Genomic DNA, 17,580 nt, shown 5'->3' on the forward strand with positions numbered 1-17,580 from the left:
TTGTATGCATTCAGGCAGGCCTTTGCACTGCATAAGTGCAGGTAAATCTAAAGGAAATTGAATAAGAAAATTGTATAATATGTGACCAGGCCAGCCTTAGCAATGCACATGATAAATACAGCTAGGCTTTGTGTATTGGCACACTGGAGATTACAACACATCCCTTCCATGAGAGAATGGTTCCTGAAAATTTTCCAGAGATGGGAACAGTTGATACATATATTCCATGACAAACTTCCTAAATATATAACTACATGGGCATGCTGGATGCACTTCCAGACAACTAATACAATCTTAACACAACTACTCTTTAAATATGAGATAAAAAAAATGAGCTAAAATGTAAAGCAATAATCCTCAGTTACCCGGAGAATACAGAATTGTGATAACTGCCCCAGTGATTACAATTTATGCTTCCTGCTTTTTTTTTTTTTTTCCCTTTATCAACTCAGGAACATTGCAGCTTCCTGACAGTTGTACTGACTTCAGCCCTATTTTGATGCCAAACATGCTGCCAGAAACACTGTAGAGCCAGCACAACCCTTGGAGTTGCAACCCAATATGTCACTTTGGTTGTGCTCTCAACCAAACTGTCAAACCAGCCAATGGCTGGTGTTATAACTGATCACATGTGCAGTATCATGGCAGGCCAAGATGGCAGCTTTCTTAGCTGAAAACTATAGGAGGGTTTACTTTCACTTTAAATCACTAGTAAAAATGCTTGATTTAAATCAACTGGATTTAAATGATCATTTTTAAAGAGCAACTGTCATCTCTGGCCCGCAGCAGCTCCTTCTTTGCCCTGATGTTGACTCACCAACAGTCCCATTCACTTTAATGGGACGGCTGATGATGTGGCAGTGACACAACAAGTGAGGGATGTGGCGGTAGCAGGTGAGTGGATGTCCGCTAACAGGTGCTGCCACGATGGATCTGAAATAACAGGTACTCTTGAAATGTAAGGACTCAGGGGGGCGTGGACCTTAATGGCTACAGAGTGAAGCAGCTCTAAGGACATAGGGCAGTGAAGTGACTCTCACAGTGACACGGGACATGACCCATACACTGGAGTTACAGCAATCCACTCCACTCACTGCCACCAGCATGACAAAGAGGCTGAATGCCCGATCAGAACTGCAGAAGCTTACGGATTTCTATCCGTTGTCCTCCTCAGCTCACAGCCATCAAGATGGTGGCCCCTCCCACTATGGCATCCTGGCTCCTACTCGCATGGATATAGCGGTGCTGATACTGCAGTCTGGCAGCACTGGACTCCTCTCACCACAGCAATTTCAGGGTGAGTCAACTCCTCCAGGCAGCCCCACTAAAATTAAACCGGGAGAAGAGGAATCTCTCACTGCATGCTTCCTGCCCAGACTCTGCCTACCTTTCCTCCACACCAACATTGGAGGACTTCCCAGCGTCATCCCAGCCTGCCTCCCTGACTGATCTAACTGATATGATGTTATCTCTGCATAGTTCCCTGCATGCTGACATGTCCAGAATGCTTGCAGGGGTCACAAAAACAATCCGGGACCTCTCCATCAGGGTGTCCCAAGCAGAGGATAAAAGTTGAAGACGTGCCATGCACAGAACGACCTGATTGATTCCTATAATAAGCATGACACCGAGATCCAAAGAATTAACGTCAAACTCGCTGATCTCAAGGACAGATCGAGACGTAATAATATAAAATTTAGAGGGATCCCAAAAAATTTCACTGACTCCTTGCTGAACGACTTCTTACGCCAACTTATGTCCGCATTACTGCCTGAAGCTGGGAATATGGATCTCATAATAGATTAGAGCTCACCGTCTTACCAAACCACCTTTTCTGGCTGACACAATCTCAAGAGATGTCCTGGCCAGGATTCACTTCTTTCATATTAAAGAAAAAGTGATAAAGGCAGCAAGTGCCAACCCCACACTATCTCAGAAAGTCGCTGGGCTTACTTTATACACAGATTTCTCTGCAGCCACTATTCGCACCAGGAAGCAATTCATTACGGTGACTAAGCCCTTGTACACACGGTCGGAGATTCCGTCGAAATGTGTCCTATCGGACCGTTTTGTCGGATATTCCGACTGTGTGTGGTATGCATCGGACTGTTTCTGTCGGAATATCCGTCGGACCAAATTTTCCAACTTGCTGGAAATATTTTCCGACAAACTGCTCCAATCGGACATACTCCGATCATGTGTAGCCTACTCCGACGGACAAAGTGCCACGCATGCTCAGATCAAATTCCTAGACCAAAGCTATTGGCTACTAGCCTGAACGTAGTCCCGTCGTAACAAAATAACGTCATCACGTTATGTACAATCGGATTTTCCGACAACTTGGTCTGACCATGTGTATGCAACAGTTTCGGACAAAATCCGTCGGACAAAATCCAACGGATTTGGTTGTCAAAATGTCCGACCGTGTGTACAAGGGCTTAGGCACTCCTCAATCACAGCATTCCATATCAATAGGGTCGACCTACCAAACTGCTGATTATAAAACAGCACAAGACCTATACAGTGCACTTGCTGGAGAAAGGCCTCAAGTTGCTAAAGGATTGGAAAATCCTACCACCTGACGCTACTATCCCAGACAAATCTCCACCACCCAAAGTGGCAATGGGCTGGTCCTGAATACTCCCCTGGATTTTATCTAGCTCGCTCCCGGATGAAACTAAGGTAATGTTCTACTCCTTATTTCCTTCTCAGACCTACTGACATTAAGTCCACGTTCCCTGTATATTCTCTTCTAACTATGTTGTCCCATGGCACTGCAACATCTGAGTTGCACATAGTTTCTGGACTTTTTCCCAGATTTAAAATTTCTTTTTCTATCCCTTTTGTTCTTTCGCTGGTTCTTTATGATCCCAATCTCTGCTCTGATGCAGCACATATAAACCTAACACTCCTATCACAGAAGTGGACTCGACAGGTACAGCTTCAAAATTACTTCTCGTTTGAAACTTACTCCAAAGGGTAACCTTATGAAGACACAATACACTATTCATGCCTCATATAAGGAGCAACAACACAATTAGCTGGCTACTATTCTCTCATGGCTCTTAAACTTATTTCATTTAACGCGCGTGACCTTAATAGTTCCTTTTAAGCGAAAAGCCTTGAATAATACAATCCCTCCATGATCTGTCTATCAAAGCGCCCGGACAAGGGGGAGGGGCTGTGTGTGACGGTGCGCGGCCGGGAACACACAGCTATTGAAATGAATGCTGTGATGTTCCCGGCACTGTGATCAAACAGGCGGCGGAGGTGGCTCTCCTCTCTTCCCTTCACAGGCTGGCTGCAATGGGGCACTCTGGCTGCAATAGAGGACACACTGACTGCAATGGGGACACTGGCTGGCTGTATTTGACGGGCACTGGTGAGGCTGCATTGATCTGTTGTATCATGTGTGCAGTCTCTGACCATCTCCTGTACCAGGTCCTCTGTCTCTGACCATCTCCTGTACCAGGTCCTCTGTCTCTGACCATCTCCTGTACCAGGTCCTCTGTCTCTGACCATCTCCTGTACCATGTCCCCAGTCTCTGACCATCTCCTATATAAAAATTATTTATTTTTTAAATATGTTTCGGTATCTGTGCTATTTCGGTATTGGTTTTGGTTTTCGGCCTAGTGTATTTTTCATTTTCATTATCGGTTTCGGCACCAAAAACCCCATCCGGTGCTCCCCTACCGATTATGCCCATGCTTAACCTTCTTTTACCCTATTGCCTCCCCATATGTGTAAAGCTTCAGTGAAGAACAATAAAACATAAGGGTTGGATGTGTTGTCTCCCCCCTCAAGACACAGTTTTTTCCCAGATGGGGTGACTGGGGTGGGAAACAATGCCCTTCACCTTCTATTAAAGTGGGATTCCACCCTAAAGTGGAACCTCCGCTGATTGGAACCCCCCCCTTCCGGTGTCACAATTGACACCTTTTCAGGGGGGAGGGGGGTAGAGATACCTGTCAAAGACAGGTATTTTCACCCACTTCCGGGCATAGGCTCCCACGGGAGTCTACGCCATTTCCTGCCCTGCCGCGCTGTCTGCTGGGACACACACGGGTCCCAGTGACAGCGCGGAGATTTCCTATTGAGCAGTGCGGCTCGCGCATGCGCAGTAGGGAGCCGGGAAGTGAAGCCGATTCGCTTCACTTCCTGATTCCCTCACCTAGAATGGCGGCGGCAGCAGCCGAGGCCCGAGCGGTCGATCGGCCTCGGCTGCCGGCATCGCTGGAACCCGGGACAGGTGAGTGTCCATTTATTAAAAGTCAGCAGCTGTAGTATTTATAGCTGCTGGCTTTTAATATTTTTTTTTTTTTTGCCGCAATCCCTCTTTAAGCTACTACAAGGGCTTCAGATATTCAAGTATGCCTTTTTTTTTTTTTTTTATTCTGTCATCTGTATCCAAATGACTATGTACCTTTTTACTATGTATTGACATATGACAGATACTGGTTTTTCCTCTGTTTCTTTTTTTTCCTGATAAAACCCAATAAAAACATTGAACCATAAATGTAGGGACTCATTCTTGCTGGTAGTTAGAATATTTAATATTTGCAGACAAAATTAAGGTTCCCTATTTAGAATAATAAGCTGTCCAGGTTAGTAAAACAGCGCTAACAGAACCAATTTTGGGTTAATCACACATGGTTGGACAACTCCTTTAAATTCTTTTTATTTAATTCAAATAGTAACATTGCCAGTGTATGTTATCTCAGCTTACAGAGCTTGGCATCATTGAATGAGTTTACCAAAAATGTAAATATTGCAGAATATACAGCCTCATGCTACATAACTAAGCTCCATTCCATGCTCAATAAACAAAAGTATTTATATATCTTAAATAGAAAACTATCTTTAGACAGATTTTTACTACAAAAGCATTTTATTAAAATTAATTTGATTTAAAAAAAATGTATTTAAATAAAAAATCGGATTTATAGATTTTTTTTTTTTTTTTTTTTTTTTTTTCCATCAATTTATTTTTTATTTTTTATTCCTTGAGAATTGCTCACAGTCCTAGACAGTCCTGTGAATTTCTTACCGTCCTAGATGGTGTTTTGTTAATCTCTTCCAATATATCTTATGCCACAAGCCGCTTAGACTGGAACACTTGATACCAGTCATATAATTTGGTACCAGAGATGTTCTAGCCATAGTTTAGAAATTTACATTCTATGTTTTATACATATCAAAGAGATGCAACCAAATCATTGTATGCAAGTATTTGGTAGTTTAGAGATATCGAAACAGAGCTGTGAAGCAAAAGAAACATCATTGGTATACTGTTAAGGACATTAAGGACAGTACAAGTCATTTGTTGCCTCTAGGTTCTAATGAGTTTGTTCTCACTGATTTGATCCGGTAATAGACAGCATTTGAATAACCCAGTAAAATGTATGTTTTTCACTGATGGGATAGGTCATTATACTATTTTCTTTTTGTGTAAACCTATTTTCTTAACCAAAGCAAACAAAAAAAATAGGAAGAACTGAAAAAAATAAATTTAAATAAAAGGTGTGTTTTGTAAGGGTGGGCACGAGGGGAAAAGGGGTAGAGAGAAATATAGTGGTAAGGAAGGTAATGGGAAGACACAGAAGGAGAAGAAGGCAGCTATTTCTTATTCACACTCCTAGGGAAGGCAGATGGTGTGTGTGTTTTTTTTTTTTTTTTTCATCTGTGGTCTGAAACTCTTTGCGATAAGGTTTTGAATTTTAGTATTTTACATAAGTCTTGGCAATTTGCAAAACATTCTCAAAATGCTATTCTGTTTGCACCACTGGCTAACTTTTTAATAAAGATGGAAATACAAGAGGTGCTGTTGCTTGTTTTGAAGGTCTTTGCAGCCACACTTCAGTACCCATAGAATCACTGACCTGAAGGTGGGCAAGTATGATGGGATTGAGACATATAAAGTCTACAACCAACAAGTAGGCTATGAAGTCAAAATGTCAGACAGATTATATTCTTAGCCCTTGTACACAGGGTCGGACATTCTGACCGCCAAATTCATTACATTTTGTCCGAAACTGTTGCATACACATGGTCGGACAAAGTTGTCGGAAAATCTGATCGTTCAGAACGTGATGACGTAATTTCATTACGCTGGGACTACGTTCAGGCTAGTAGCCAATAGCTTTGGTCTAGGAATTTGATCTGAGCATGCGTGTCACTTTGTCCGATCGGAATTCTCTACACACAATCGGACAAAGTCCGATCAGATCATGTTGTCGGAAAATTTTATAGCCCAGCTGGAAAACAGTCCGATGGAGCCCACACACGGTCCGATTATCCGACAACATGGTCCTATTGCACATTGTCCACCGGAATATCCGACCGTGTGTACAAGCTCTTAGAGAAAATACTAGAGGATTTATGCTTTTTTTTTTTTTTTTTTTCTATAAGAAATGCTTCTTTAAACTGTAGCAAAATGCTGTTTTATTCAGGGGTCACATGACTGCAAGGGCTTTGTTCCTATCTTTTCTACAGGAAGGCGATCAAGGTTATATAGGAGCAATCCAGCCAGTGCCATGACATATCTGTCAGTGGGGGTACATCTGCTTATTTTACAGACTGGCTACAGATATGCTATGCATCGGCCTGGCATCCTGTGTGTTTAATTAGAAGGAATTCAAACCACACATGTAGATCTGCTTTCATGGTTCGCATGGTCAGAAACCAACAGAAAGTCTTTTATTCCCAAGGGGATTGGTGGGAACAACCAGTATTTAGTATGGTCTCAACATTATTGAATAAAGGTAACAAGTATGTTGATAGTGAGACAGAGAAATGTAACCCTAACCTCTTACATTTTGGTGTTTACATATACTTTAAAGACTTGCTGGCGTCATCCCCATTCCAGGTAGTGAAACCAAGAGCAGGATGAACATTCTGGAGTTTGCACGTTAAAAATGAATTTGCAATATCTGCTGCCATATTACTGTTACTGTTCAAACGTCATTTGTTGCAACTGGGCAGTCATTGATATTCTGTAATATCTGTGTACTGTATTCTGTTTTCATCTTTAAAAAAATGCTCCTGGTCACATGCAAAATGTGAATATCTTCTATAATACAGCATCAGACCTTCAAACGTCTGTACCATTAAAGGCAGACAAAATAGGAAATTTAGTTTTGCAGAATTCTTTAAAATAAAAAAACGTGATTCCTGCTGTTAAAACTGTAGTAAACTCTCGAAAAAAGTAAAAAATAAAATCATTCCCTCTACAGATTAATTCCATAATGTTCTAGTATGCATCACATACTAGCTAGGGATTCACCGAATGGGATTTTTGGTGCCGAAACCGATACCGAAAATGAAAAATACACTAGGCCGAAAACCGATACCGAAACAGCACCGATACCGAAAATGACTGTTTTAAAAAAAAATTTTTTATACAGGAGATGGTCAGAGACTGGGGACATGGTACAGGAGGTGGTCAGAGACTGGGGACATGGTACAGGAGATGGTCAGAGACTGGGGACATGGTACAGGAGATGGTCAGAGACTGGGGACATGGTACAGGAGGTGGTCAGAGACTGGGGACATGGTACAGGAGGTGGTCAGAGACTGCGGACATGGTACAGGAGGTGGTCAGAGACTGGGGACATGGTACAGGAGGCGGTCAGAGACTGGGGACATGGTACAGGAGGCGGTCAGAGACTGGGGACATGGTACAGGAGGCGGTCAGAGACTGGGGACATGGTACAGGAAGTGGTCAGAGACTGGGGACATGGTACAGGAGGTGGTCAGAGACTGGGGACATGGTACAGGAGGTGGTCAGAGACTGGGGACATGGTACAGGAGGTGGTCAGAGACTGGGGACATGGTACAGGAGGTGGTCAGAGACTGGGGACATGGTACAGGAGGTGGTCAGAGACTGGGGACATGGTACAGGAGGTGGTCAGAGACTGGGGACATGGTACAGGAGGTGGTCAGAGACTGGGGACATGGTACAGGAGGTGGTCAGAGACTGGGGACATGGTACAGGAGGTGGTCAGAGACTGCGGACATGGTACAGGAGGTGGTCAGAGACTGCGGACATGGTACAGGAGGTGGTCAGAGACTGCGGACATGGTACAGGAGGTGGTCAGAGACTGCGGACATGGTACAGGAGGTGGTCAGAGACTGCGGACATGGTACAGGAGGTGGTCAGAGACTGCGGACATGGTACAGGAGGTGGTCAGAGACTGCGGACATGGTACAGGAGGTGGTCAGAGACTGGGGACATGGTACAGGAGGTGGTCAGAGACTGGGGACATGGTACAGGAGGTGGTCAGAGACTGGGGACATGGTACAGGAGGTGGTCAGAGACTGGGGACATGGTACAGGAGGTGGTCAGAGACTGGGGACATGGTACAGGAGGTGGTCAGAGACTGGGGACATGGTGCAGGAGGTGGTCAGAGACTGGGGACATGGTGCAGGAGGTGGTCAGAGACTGGGGACATGGTGCAGGAGGTGGTCAGAGACTGGGGACATGGTGCAGGAGGTGGTCAGAGACTGGGGACATGGTGCAGGAGGTGGTCAGAGACTGGGGACATGGTGCAGGAGGTGGTCAGAGACTGGGGACATGGTGCAGGAGGTGGTCAGAGACTGGGGACATGGTGCAGGAGGTGGTCAGAGACTGGGGACATGGTACAGGAGGTGGTCAGAGACTGGGGACATGGTACAGGAGGTGGTCAGAGACTGGGGACATGGTACAGGAGGTGGTCAGAGACTGGGGACATGGTACAGGAGGTGGTCAGAGACTGGGGACATGGTACAGGAGGTGGTCAGAGACTGCGGACATGGTACAGGAGGTGGTCAGAGACTGCGGACATGGTACAGGAGGTGGTCAGAGACTGCGGACATGGTACAGGAGGTGGTCAGAGACTGCGGACATGGTACAGGAGGTGGTCAGAGACTGCGGACATGGTACAGGAGGTGGTCAGACTGCGGACAATGCTACAGGAGGTGGTCAGAGACTGACGACATGATAAAAGAGATAAGTGCAGCCAGTGTTGCCCCCAGTGATGCAGCCAGTGTTGCCCCCAGTGATGCAGCCAGCGATGCCCCCCCAGTGATGCAGCCAGCGATGCCCCTGTGCAGCAAAGAGAGCCGGCTGGTTGAATAGAGCGCCGGGAACATCACAGCTTTAATTTCAATAGCTGTGTGTTCCCTGTCGCGCGCCGTCACACACAGCCCCTCCCCCTTGTCCAGGCACTTTGATAGACAGATCACCCGTCCAAGATCACCCTGGACAGGTGATCTGTCTATCAAAGTTCCCCAGACGGGGGAGGGGCTGTGTGTGACGGCGCGCGACGGGGACCACACAGCTATTGAAATTAAAGCTGTGATGTTCCTGGCGCTCAGTTCAACCAGACGTCGGCAGCTCTCCTGTGCTATACACCCCCCATCATGAGCAGGGGCGGGGCGGAGTTCCGCCCCCAGGCCCTGCCCCATTTTCAGCTCAATTATCGGCCGTTTTTCTCCTTTCGGCAAATTGCCGAAAAGGGCATTTTCGGCCGATATGTTTCGGCGGCCGAAATTTTCGGTGCATCCCTAATACTAGCATATCATAACCTGCTTACAGTACCTTTCAAACATAGCTCTCCTGCACAGAGCTGTCACGGCTCCCAGCAATTCCATCTTCCTGGTCTTCGTTCTGGGCTCATGCTCTCTGGCTGTTTTTTGAATGGCTAGGCCACAATGTCACTTCTGCGTATGCACACAGGAGTTTTCTTAGTGGCATGGCGCTCTGCAGTTATGATGCACTCAGTGTTCTGTGAATGCAATGCATGTGAGATACCTGTGCATGCGCTGGTGATGTTTTCAGCTGGAGCTGTTATCTCCTAAATGGCGCAAGTTCGAGTATCTATAACATTCGCAGAGTATATCTCTGATATAATTTTAGAACATCCTACACATTTTCTGTGCAGAAAATGTCCATTTTATAAGGTTCCCATGTCTCTATATGCCAGCTGCTTGTGCTTTTAAATTTGAAGATTTCGGTGTGAGGCTACTCCTCTTCCAGGATCAGAATAGATCTGAGCCAGAAAGAAAGGCTTATCTTCTATAATTCAGTTAAACTATGCTCTGCTGCAGAAGCTGTGCTTCTAGTCTGCATAATTTTGAAAGGCCTATAGCCCTATTTGCCCACAAATGCTAAAAAAGGAGGGGGTTTCCCACAGCCGCCAATCAGATTTGTTTTTTTTTCCAATTAGGAGAAACAAAAGGGTCTAAAACTGGTAACCATCAAAAACCTAGTCCATTCCAATTGGGTGTTGAGCTATACATTTTCATATTTCTATCATCCTAATGCAAGACATATTCTACCTACATTTTTATGATGACTTTGGTGTCTTAATTGGGACTAATTGAATACTTTTAGAGTGCAATTTCAGTCTGAATCGGTAACCGAAAACTTTTTCCTGTTCTTTTTCTTTTTATCAGTTTCTGGCCGCTGGTGATCACCTAGTTCATCACTGTCCTACTTGGCAGTGGTAAGTAATTCCTTCCTAGGTTGGATTACATTTCACACTGTAATTGATGACCGACCCTCAATGTTAAGTTCATTTTTGTTTTCTGTCCTTTCCAAATAACGTTGGCCACACTTTACTTTTCACAGTTGTGTCTAGCAAGTAACTGAATAAATTCTTTGTTGTGATAATCAATTTAAGGTAAAATGTTTATCTATGAATGTCAGGCTGGATTATAGAATTCTGGCTAAGGGAATTGTATATGTTAAAACTATAAACCGCATACACAGACACAGACAATTGTGTCTGAAGTCTTTTGCAGTTCCTAGGCTACTACTGGGCACCAGTGCTTTAGCCCTCATGAACAGCTCAAACTGATGGGTTTTGGTAACTGTGGTCTTAAAATGTATCTCATTATAAAATAGTTTTACGTTTTAGATGGAGTGTGAAGGGTTCAAATCTGTCACCTGAAAAATAAGTAAATTGATATCTCTGCAACAAAAAACATCAAAAAGGTATTAACCTTTTCTCACTTTGCCTGAAACAAAAAAAAAAAAAGACACTATTAAATGTCCCAATGCCACCTGATTTCACATGCAAGCTAGTAATGCACATAGTGGACATGCACTATATATCACTGTATACATTATAGCCAGCTTTCACCATAGAGGTTAGAACAGGACTAAACGCTGTACAGATATTTGTACAGTGTTAAATGATACATTAACCTCCCTGGCGGTATTCCCGAGTCTGGCTCGGGGTGAGATTTAATTACCATAAGCGGTATTCCCGAGCCAGACTCGGGATCGCATCACTGGATCCATGTAGGGGGTTACTTACCTTGTCCCCTGGATCCAGCGATGTCTCCCCGCTGTGATCAGCGAGCCGCCGTGTCTCGCTCGATCTGTGACCGTGCCGAGCTCCATTCCCTGCGAGCGTTGCGACGCAAGGGGACGGAGTTTGGCGCCAAATTCAAAAAGTTAGAAACACAGTATACTGTAATCTTACAGATTACAGTACTGTATCAAATAATTACACATCCCCTTTGTCCGTAGTGGTTTGTCCAGTGTCCTGCATGCAGTTTTATATTACAAATACTGTTCTTTATGCCAGGAAACTGGAGATTGTCCTTAGCAACCAAAAAATGTCCGTTTACATCAAAAGTGGTTATAGACCAGCTAGAAAACAGCGATAATAAATTGGAATCACTTGTAGAATTGAGCGATAGTAATTTGTGGGGAAATTCGTCATCCAACACTAAAAGTAATGACATCGACAATTCTGCAACTCAGCATATTTCAGTGTTTTTGATTACTTTATTGGATAATTTTTATTATTAGTATATGTTATTATTTATAGTTATTTATTTTATACATAAATATTATAATTTATGATTTCATATTTCAAATTTTATCATACCCGGGATGTCTATTAGACTCTCTCTTGTTTGGATGGATTTAAGTGAATTATTTCTAAAAATTACAGGCCTACAATATAAAACGTCAAATTTCCATGCAAAATAATGGTACCGCTTTTAGCACCTAAAATCTGAAATAATCATACCGCCAGGGAGGTTAATATACCGAGCTTTCACCAATATCCACAAACTGAACACCATGTGTGAAAAAAAACTTGGTGTAATAAATTGAAAATGAGTCCAGTAGAAAAAAAATGGTGAAAATAACAGTGCTTCCAATATTTGTGTATCCACAAACACCAAGGTATATCCACATCCTGAGTGCCTTCAGTGTATCCTCTTCACCAACATGCAAGTACACAGCTCACTCACCAGATCCACTTGACCCCCCATTACAGGCAGTCAAAGCATTGGGTACTGTTTGTCCGCTTGTATTCATCATCCCTGGATAAACCATCTGTACAGCACTTCTTATACTTTTTGGATTATCGGTACCAGCCATACTTAACAGTGGGATTAAAGAGAGGCCTCTCATAGTGCAGTAAATCCAATTTATTAAAAATATAGTTTAAAAACACATTTACAATGGGTTGATAAGTTGAAATCATTCAGACAAGTCCGGGAACGCCGATCTGTGTTCCACCTGCATTCCACTATGGTGGAAGTGGAGTGTCCCACCCTACACACTTTTCGTCAGAAACATCTGATGTCATCAGGGGTGATGCTTCGGATGAAACCTGCATAGGGTTGGAATAACGTGACATGTCACTTTCGCCATATTGGAACACAGATTGGATTTGTCTGAATTGCTAGAAGCATTGTTATTTTCACAATTTTTTTCATTAGACTCGTTTTCAATTTATTACACACATGGTTTTCAGTTTGTGGATATTAGTGAGAGCACTGTATATTAATGTATGATTTAACATCTTTTTGGGAAATTATATAGCTTTATAACGAGCAGCTCTCAAAAATATATTGGATTTATTGTATTTTATTTTGGCACCATTTTTAGTATACAGTAGTACATCATTTCTTAATATTACTATTGATGTAATATCCTGTGTGGGTGGAAAGGTTTACCATAAACCTTTGGATGTCATTCAGATATTTGTAGCGTGTTCTGGCTATATCTTATGCCACGTACACACTATCGGATTACCAGAGTCCGCCGGCCAATCCGCCCGTGTGTGGGCTCCGGCGGACTTTTTCTTCCCAAAAGTCCGGCGGACTTAGAAATTTTGACTCAAAATTATCCGCCAGACAAACCACCCGTCTGAGTGCTAGTCCGCCGGGCTTATAAAATGAACGGACTTGCCCACACACGGAGTAAAATCTGTTCATTTTGAACGTGGCTCCAGGTAGATGGGACTAGCAAAGGAAGTGAATGTCGTCGCCTTCATTGGCGAGATCGACACCTCACTGGTATGGATTTAAAGGGGAAGCCCTACGCTGAAAGAACGGCGTGGGGGTCCCCCCAAAGTCCATACACAGCCTGACCGGTCAGGAAAGGGGGTGGGGACGAGCACGCGCCCCCCCCCCCTCCTGAGCCGTACCAGGCCGCGTGCCCTCAACATGGGGGGGGTGCCCTGCGCCCCCCCCCCACCCCAAGGCACCTTGTCCCCATGTTGATACAGACAAGGGCCTCTTCCCGACAACACTGGCCATTGGTTGTCGGGGTCTGCGGGTGGGGGGCTTATCAGAATCTGGGAGCCCCCTTTAATAAGGGGGCCCCCAGATTCCGGCCCCCTACCCTATGTGAATGAGTATGTGAATGAGTACCCTACCAATTCATCTGGGGGGAAAAAAGTGAACATAAAAAAAACACAACACAGGGTTTGAAAATACTTTATTAGACAGCTCCGGGGGTCTTCTCTTCTTCCGTCTTCAGAGGTCTTCTTGTCGGACTCCTCTGCTATCTTCTGCTAGCTCTTTTACTAGCGGAGGAGGTGACGGGGCTAGCGGGGTGTCAATCTCGCCGCTGGAGGTGGCGACATTCACTTCCTTCGCTAGTCTCGTCTACCCGGAGCCACGTTCAAAATTAACGGACTTAACTCCGTGTGTGGGCAAGTCTATTCATTTCAAAAGTCCGGCGTGTGTGGGCAGGTCCGCTCGTTCGGACTAAGTCCGCCAGATAGTCCAATTGTGTGTACGCAGTATCACATTTGCTTTAACTACTGTGAATCACAGAGCCTGTCCACTTTGTATAGATTGGTGATAACACTATTTTGAGCCTAAAGCTTTGTGACTTCCTCTCTTACTTTCCTGTCTCAACTCGAACTCCCATCTGCTGTATAGTACTATGATTCAGTATTACTAATCTGTTGAGAGTCTCCTTGTGCTAAATAAACCCTTACTCCTCCAGCCCCCACTGCATGAAATATGTTTTGAATGACAGCACTGTTTAATTCAATGGAGCTTTTAGCTTCAGTGCTAGCACTCACTACTCATTATTTCTGGAGTGCTGGTCTTTATGGATTATGTCTAAATTGACCCTAGTATATGTGTGTGTAAGAATGTAAGTTAGGGGCCTTAGATTGTAGGCTTCTTGAGGACAGGGACTGATGTGGACGTACAATATATGTCTAAAGTGCTATTGACAGCGCTCTATACAGTGGAGAAAATTAATTATTTGATTATCTGCAGGTTTTGTAAGTTTGCCTACTTAAATAGAAATGAAGGGTCTATAATTTTTATCATATGTGTATTTTAAATGATAGAGATAGAATATTAACCAAATATCCAGAAAAAAACCGGTACAAATGTTCTAAATTGACTTGCAATTCAGTGAGAAAAAAGTATTTGATCCCCAAGAAAAACATGATTAGTATTTGGTGGAGAAACCTTTGTTGGCAAGCACAAAGGTAAGACGTTTCTTGTAGTTGGTTAACAGGTTTGCACACTTCTCAGGAGGGATTGTGGTCCACTCTTCTCTACAGATCTTCTCTAAATCCTTAATCCCTTGATAAAATTTCCCAAGTTGTGAGGACCCCTAACAGTAAAATTATTTTCATAGTGTAGGTTGTCCAGCACCCAAGGCAAGAGAAGTAATTTGCGCCCTTAACCCATGGACATTTAGCGCTCCCTGAGTCTCTTACACTTGTACAGTATTAAAACCCCTTATGGTACATTTTAGGATGTACCACTCTATTTGTCCTCCTCCTTTTATTTCCCTTTTATCTCTCTCTATCCATTTCTTGTTTTTTCCCATTCCTCTCTCTAGCTGTCTTTCTTGTTCATTCTTTTTTTATTTCTCTCCCTTTTTCTTCCTCTCCCTTTTTTTCCTCTTCCTTCCATGCTTTCTCTATTTTTATTCCTTCTCTTTCTCCTTGGTGGGGGGTAATAATATTAGTGGCAGTGATGGTGGGGAGTCCTCCCTTAGTGGTATAGTATCTGAACGGATCAATATCTGATCTGTTCAGATCTATAATGGCGTCCCCAGCAGTTTAGGGTTCCCAAAAATGCAGTGTTAGCAGAATCAGCCCAGATACCTGCTAGCACCTGCGTTTTGCCCCTCCGCCCAGCCCACCCAAGTGCAGTATCGATTGATCACTGTCACTTACAAAACACTAAACACATAACTGCAGCGTTCGCAGAGTCGGGCCTGATCCCTGCGATCGCTAGAAGTTTTTTTGGTAGCATTTGAATCAGTCGCTAACAGGAGCTTTTTTACCTGTCTCACTAGTGTACCACAAAATTTAGAGACCAAAATGGCAAATCAAAGGTACAGTAGTGAAGAGGCCTACACTTTTCTGAGCGTGACAGATAGTGAAGAGGAAGTCACTCATCTGTCAGATTCATGCTCAGAATATGATCCTGTAGACTACAGTGGCTCTATGAGAGATGGCTCTGACAGAGTTGTGGTCCCTGCAAGGTCAGGCGTACCAGACCCCGATCTTCTTCTGCTATGGAGATGCAAGAACCACGGGGCTCTCGTATGGAGCAGAGAAATACTAGTGACGCTATTCCTTCTGGTGAACTGGCAAACACCAGCGGCCTAGTACACCCTGGTCATAGTGAAACCGGCACTGCAATAACATGTGGTGATGTGGCGAGTCCTGTAAGTGCCGTTCAAGCTGGTGAGGTGGCAAGCACAAGTAGTGTCCCACTGCCACCAAGAAGAAGACGAACACAGGCCCGTCGAGCCCATAGTGCCCTTCCTGCTGCATTCGCCAATCCTAATTGGGAACCCACCACTTCTGCAGCACCCGTACTTCCCCCCATTCACTGGCCAACCTGGCATTCAGGTGGAAACAGTTGATTTTACGTCACTTGATTTTTATTTGCTGTTTTTTCATCGAAGATCTCTATAGATCTATAGTGAACCAAAGCAATTTGTATGCTGGTCAATACATCGCCGCTATTCTCCAGTCCTCACTTGCCAGAGATTGGAAACCAAATACAGTTTCCGAATTTTAAGATCTTTCTGGGCCTATCCCTCCTGATGGGCATAACTAAAAAGAACGAGTTGCGGTCATATTGGTCCACTGACCCAATTCACCATATGCTCATGTTCTTTGCCTCCATGACCAGGGCACGATACGAGCAGATCTTGCGGTTCATGCATTTCAATAACAATGAACTCTGTCGCCCTTGTGGAGACCCTGGATACGATCGGCTCTACAAAATTCGGCCCCTCGTAAACCACTTCAACCAATGTTTTGCAGACTTGTTTACTCCCCATGAAGTTGTCTGCGTTGATGAGTCCCTGATTAAGTTTTCTGGCCGCTTGTCTTTCAAACAGTATCTTCCCAGCAAGTGTGCCAGATACGGGTTCATGATGTATAAGTTCTGTGACGGGGCTACAGACTATACATGTAGTTTTATGGTTTACGAGGGAAAAGATAGCCACGTAGAGCTGCCAAACTGCCCAGATTACATAGGGAGCGGTGGCAAGATTGTGTGGGACTTGGTGTCACCCTTATTCGGAAAGGGGTACCACTTGTACGCGGACAATTATTACATGAGCGCGCCACTTTAGTCACTTGTTTGATCATCAGATTAGAGCATGTGGCATCGCGCGAATTGCTGGGGCTTTCCCCAGCGGCTTGTAGATTCCCATCTTAGGCTGGGTGAGCGAGCCTGCTTCAAGTGTAATAATTTGCTCGCTGTGAAGTGGAGGGATCATAAGAAAGTTTTCGTTCTTACCTCCCTTCACGCAGACATGACTGTCCAAATTCCTACGGCGACTGGTGTTGTGGAGAAATCCCTCTGTGTCCAAAAATATAACCTTAATATGGGAGGGGGTGGACCTCAATGACCAGTTGTTGGCGCCGTACCTAGTTGCCCATAAGGTCAGGCGCTGGTACAAAAAAGTGTCTATTTCAATTTGCTTTGCTGAACGCTCATGTGCTATACAGAGCTTCAGGACAGACTTGATCCTTCTTTAAATTCCAGGAAGAGAATGTCAGAGCCCTTCTGTTTCCAGACGGTGCCCCACATCACCTTCCCAATCCAAATGCAGTAATCTGGCTGCATGAGAGGCATTTTCCCTATGTCCTCCCGAGTACCCCTACCCAACGAGCCCCCCAAAGAAGATGTGACATCTGCAGCAAGCGCGGATATAGGCGTGACACCCGTTATTATTGTCCCCGCTGTCCTGACAATCCTGGTCTTTGCATTGGTGAATGTTTGGAATGCTACCATACGCTAGTTGAGTATTAGTGTAGGGTACAGCACTGCACAGACTAGGCACATTTTCA

The 17,580-nt window shown here is 44.4% G+C and overlaps 1 protein-coding gene across 1 annotated transcript in view; it reads left to right on the forward strand.

Annotated features, from left to right (window-relative positions):
- Nucleotides 1-17,580, forward strand: part of ATG3 (autophagy related 3) — a 124,903-nt gene that overhangs the window by 20,088 nt on the left and 87,235 nt on the right. The window contains 1 exon segment of the mRNA XM_077480936.1: nt 10,436-10,485. Coding sequence (XP_077337062.1) covers nt 10,436-10,485 — 50 coding nt within the window.

The sequence above is a fragment of the Lithobates pipiens genome, unplaced genomic scaffold (genome assembly GCF_037356315.1).
Source record: "Lithobates pipiens isolate NorthernLeopardFrog02 unplaced genomic scaffold, aLitPip1_a1.2 Scaffold_16, whole genome shotgun sequence".
Taxonomy (NCBI): domain Eukaryota; kingdom Metazoa; phylum Chordata; class Amphibia; order Anura; family Ranidae; genus Lithobates; species Lithobates pipiens.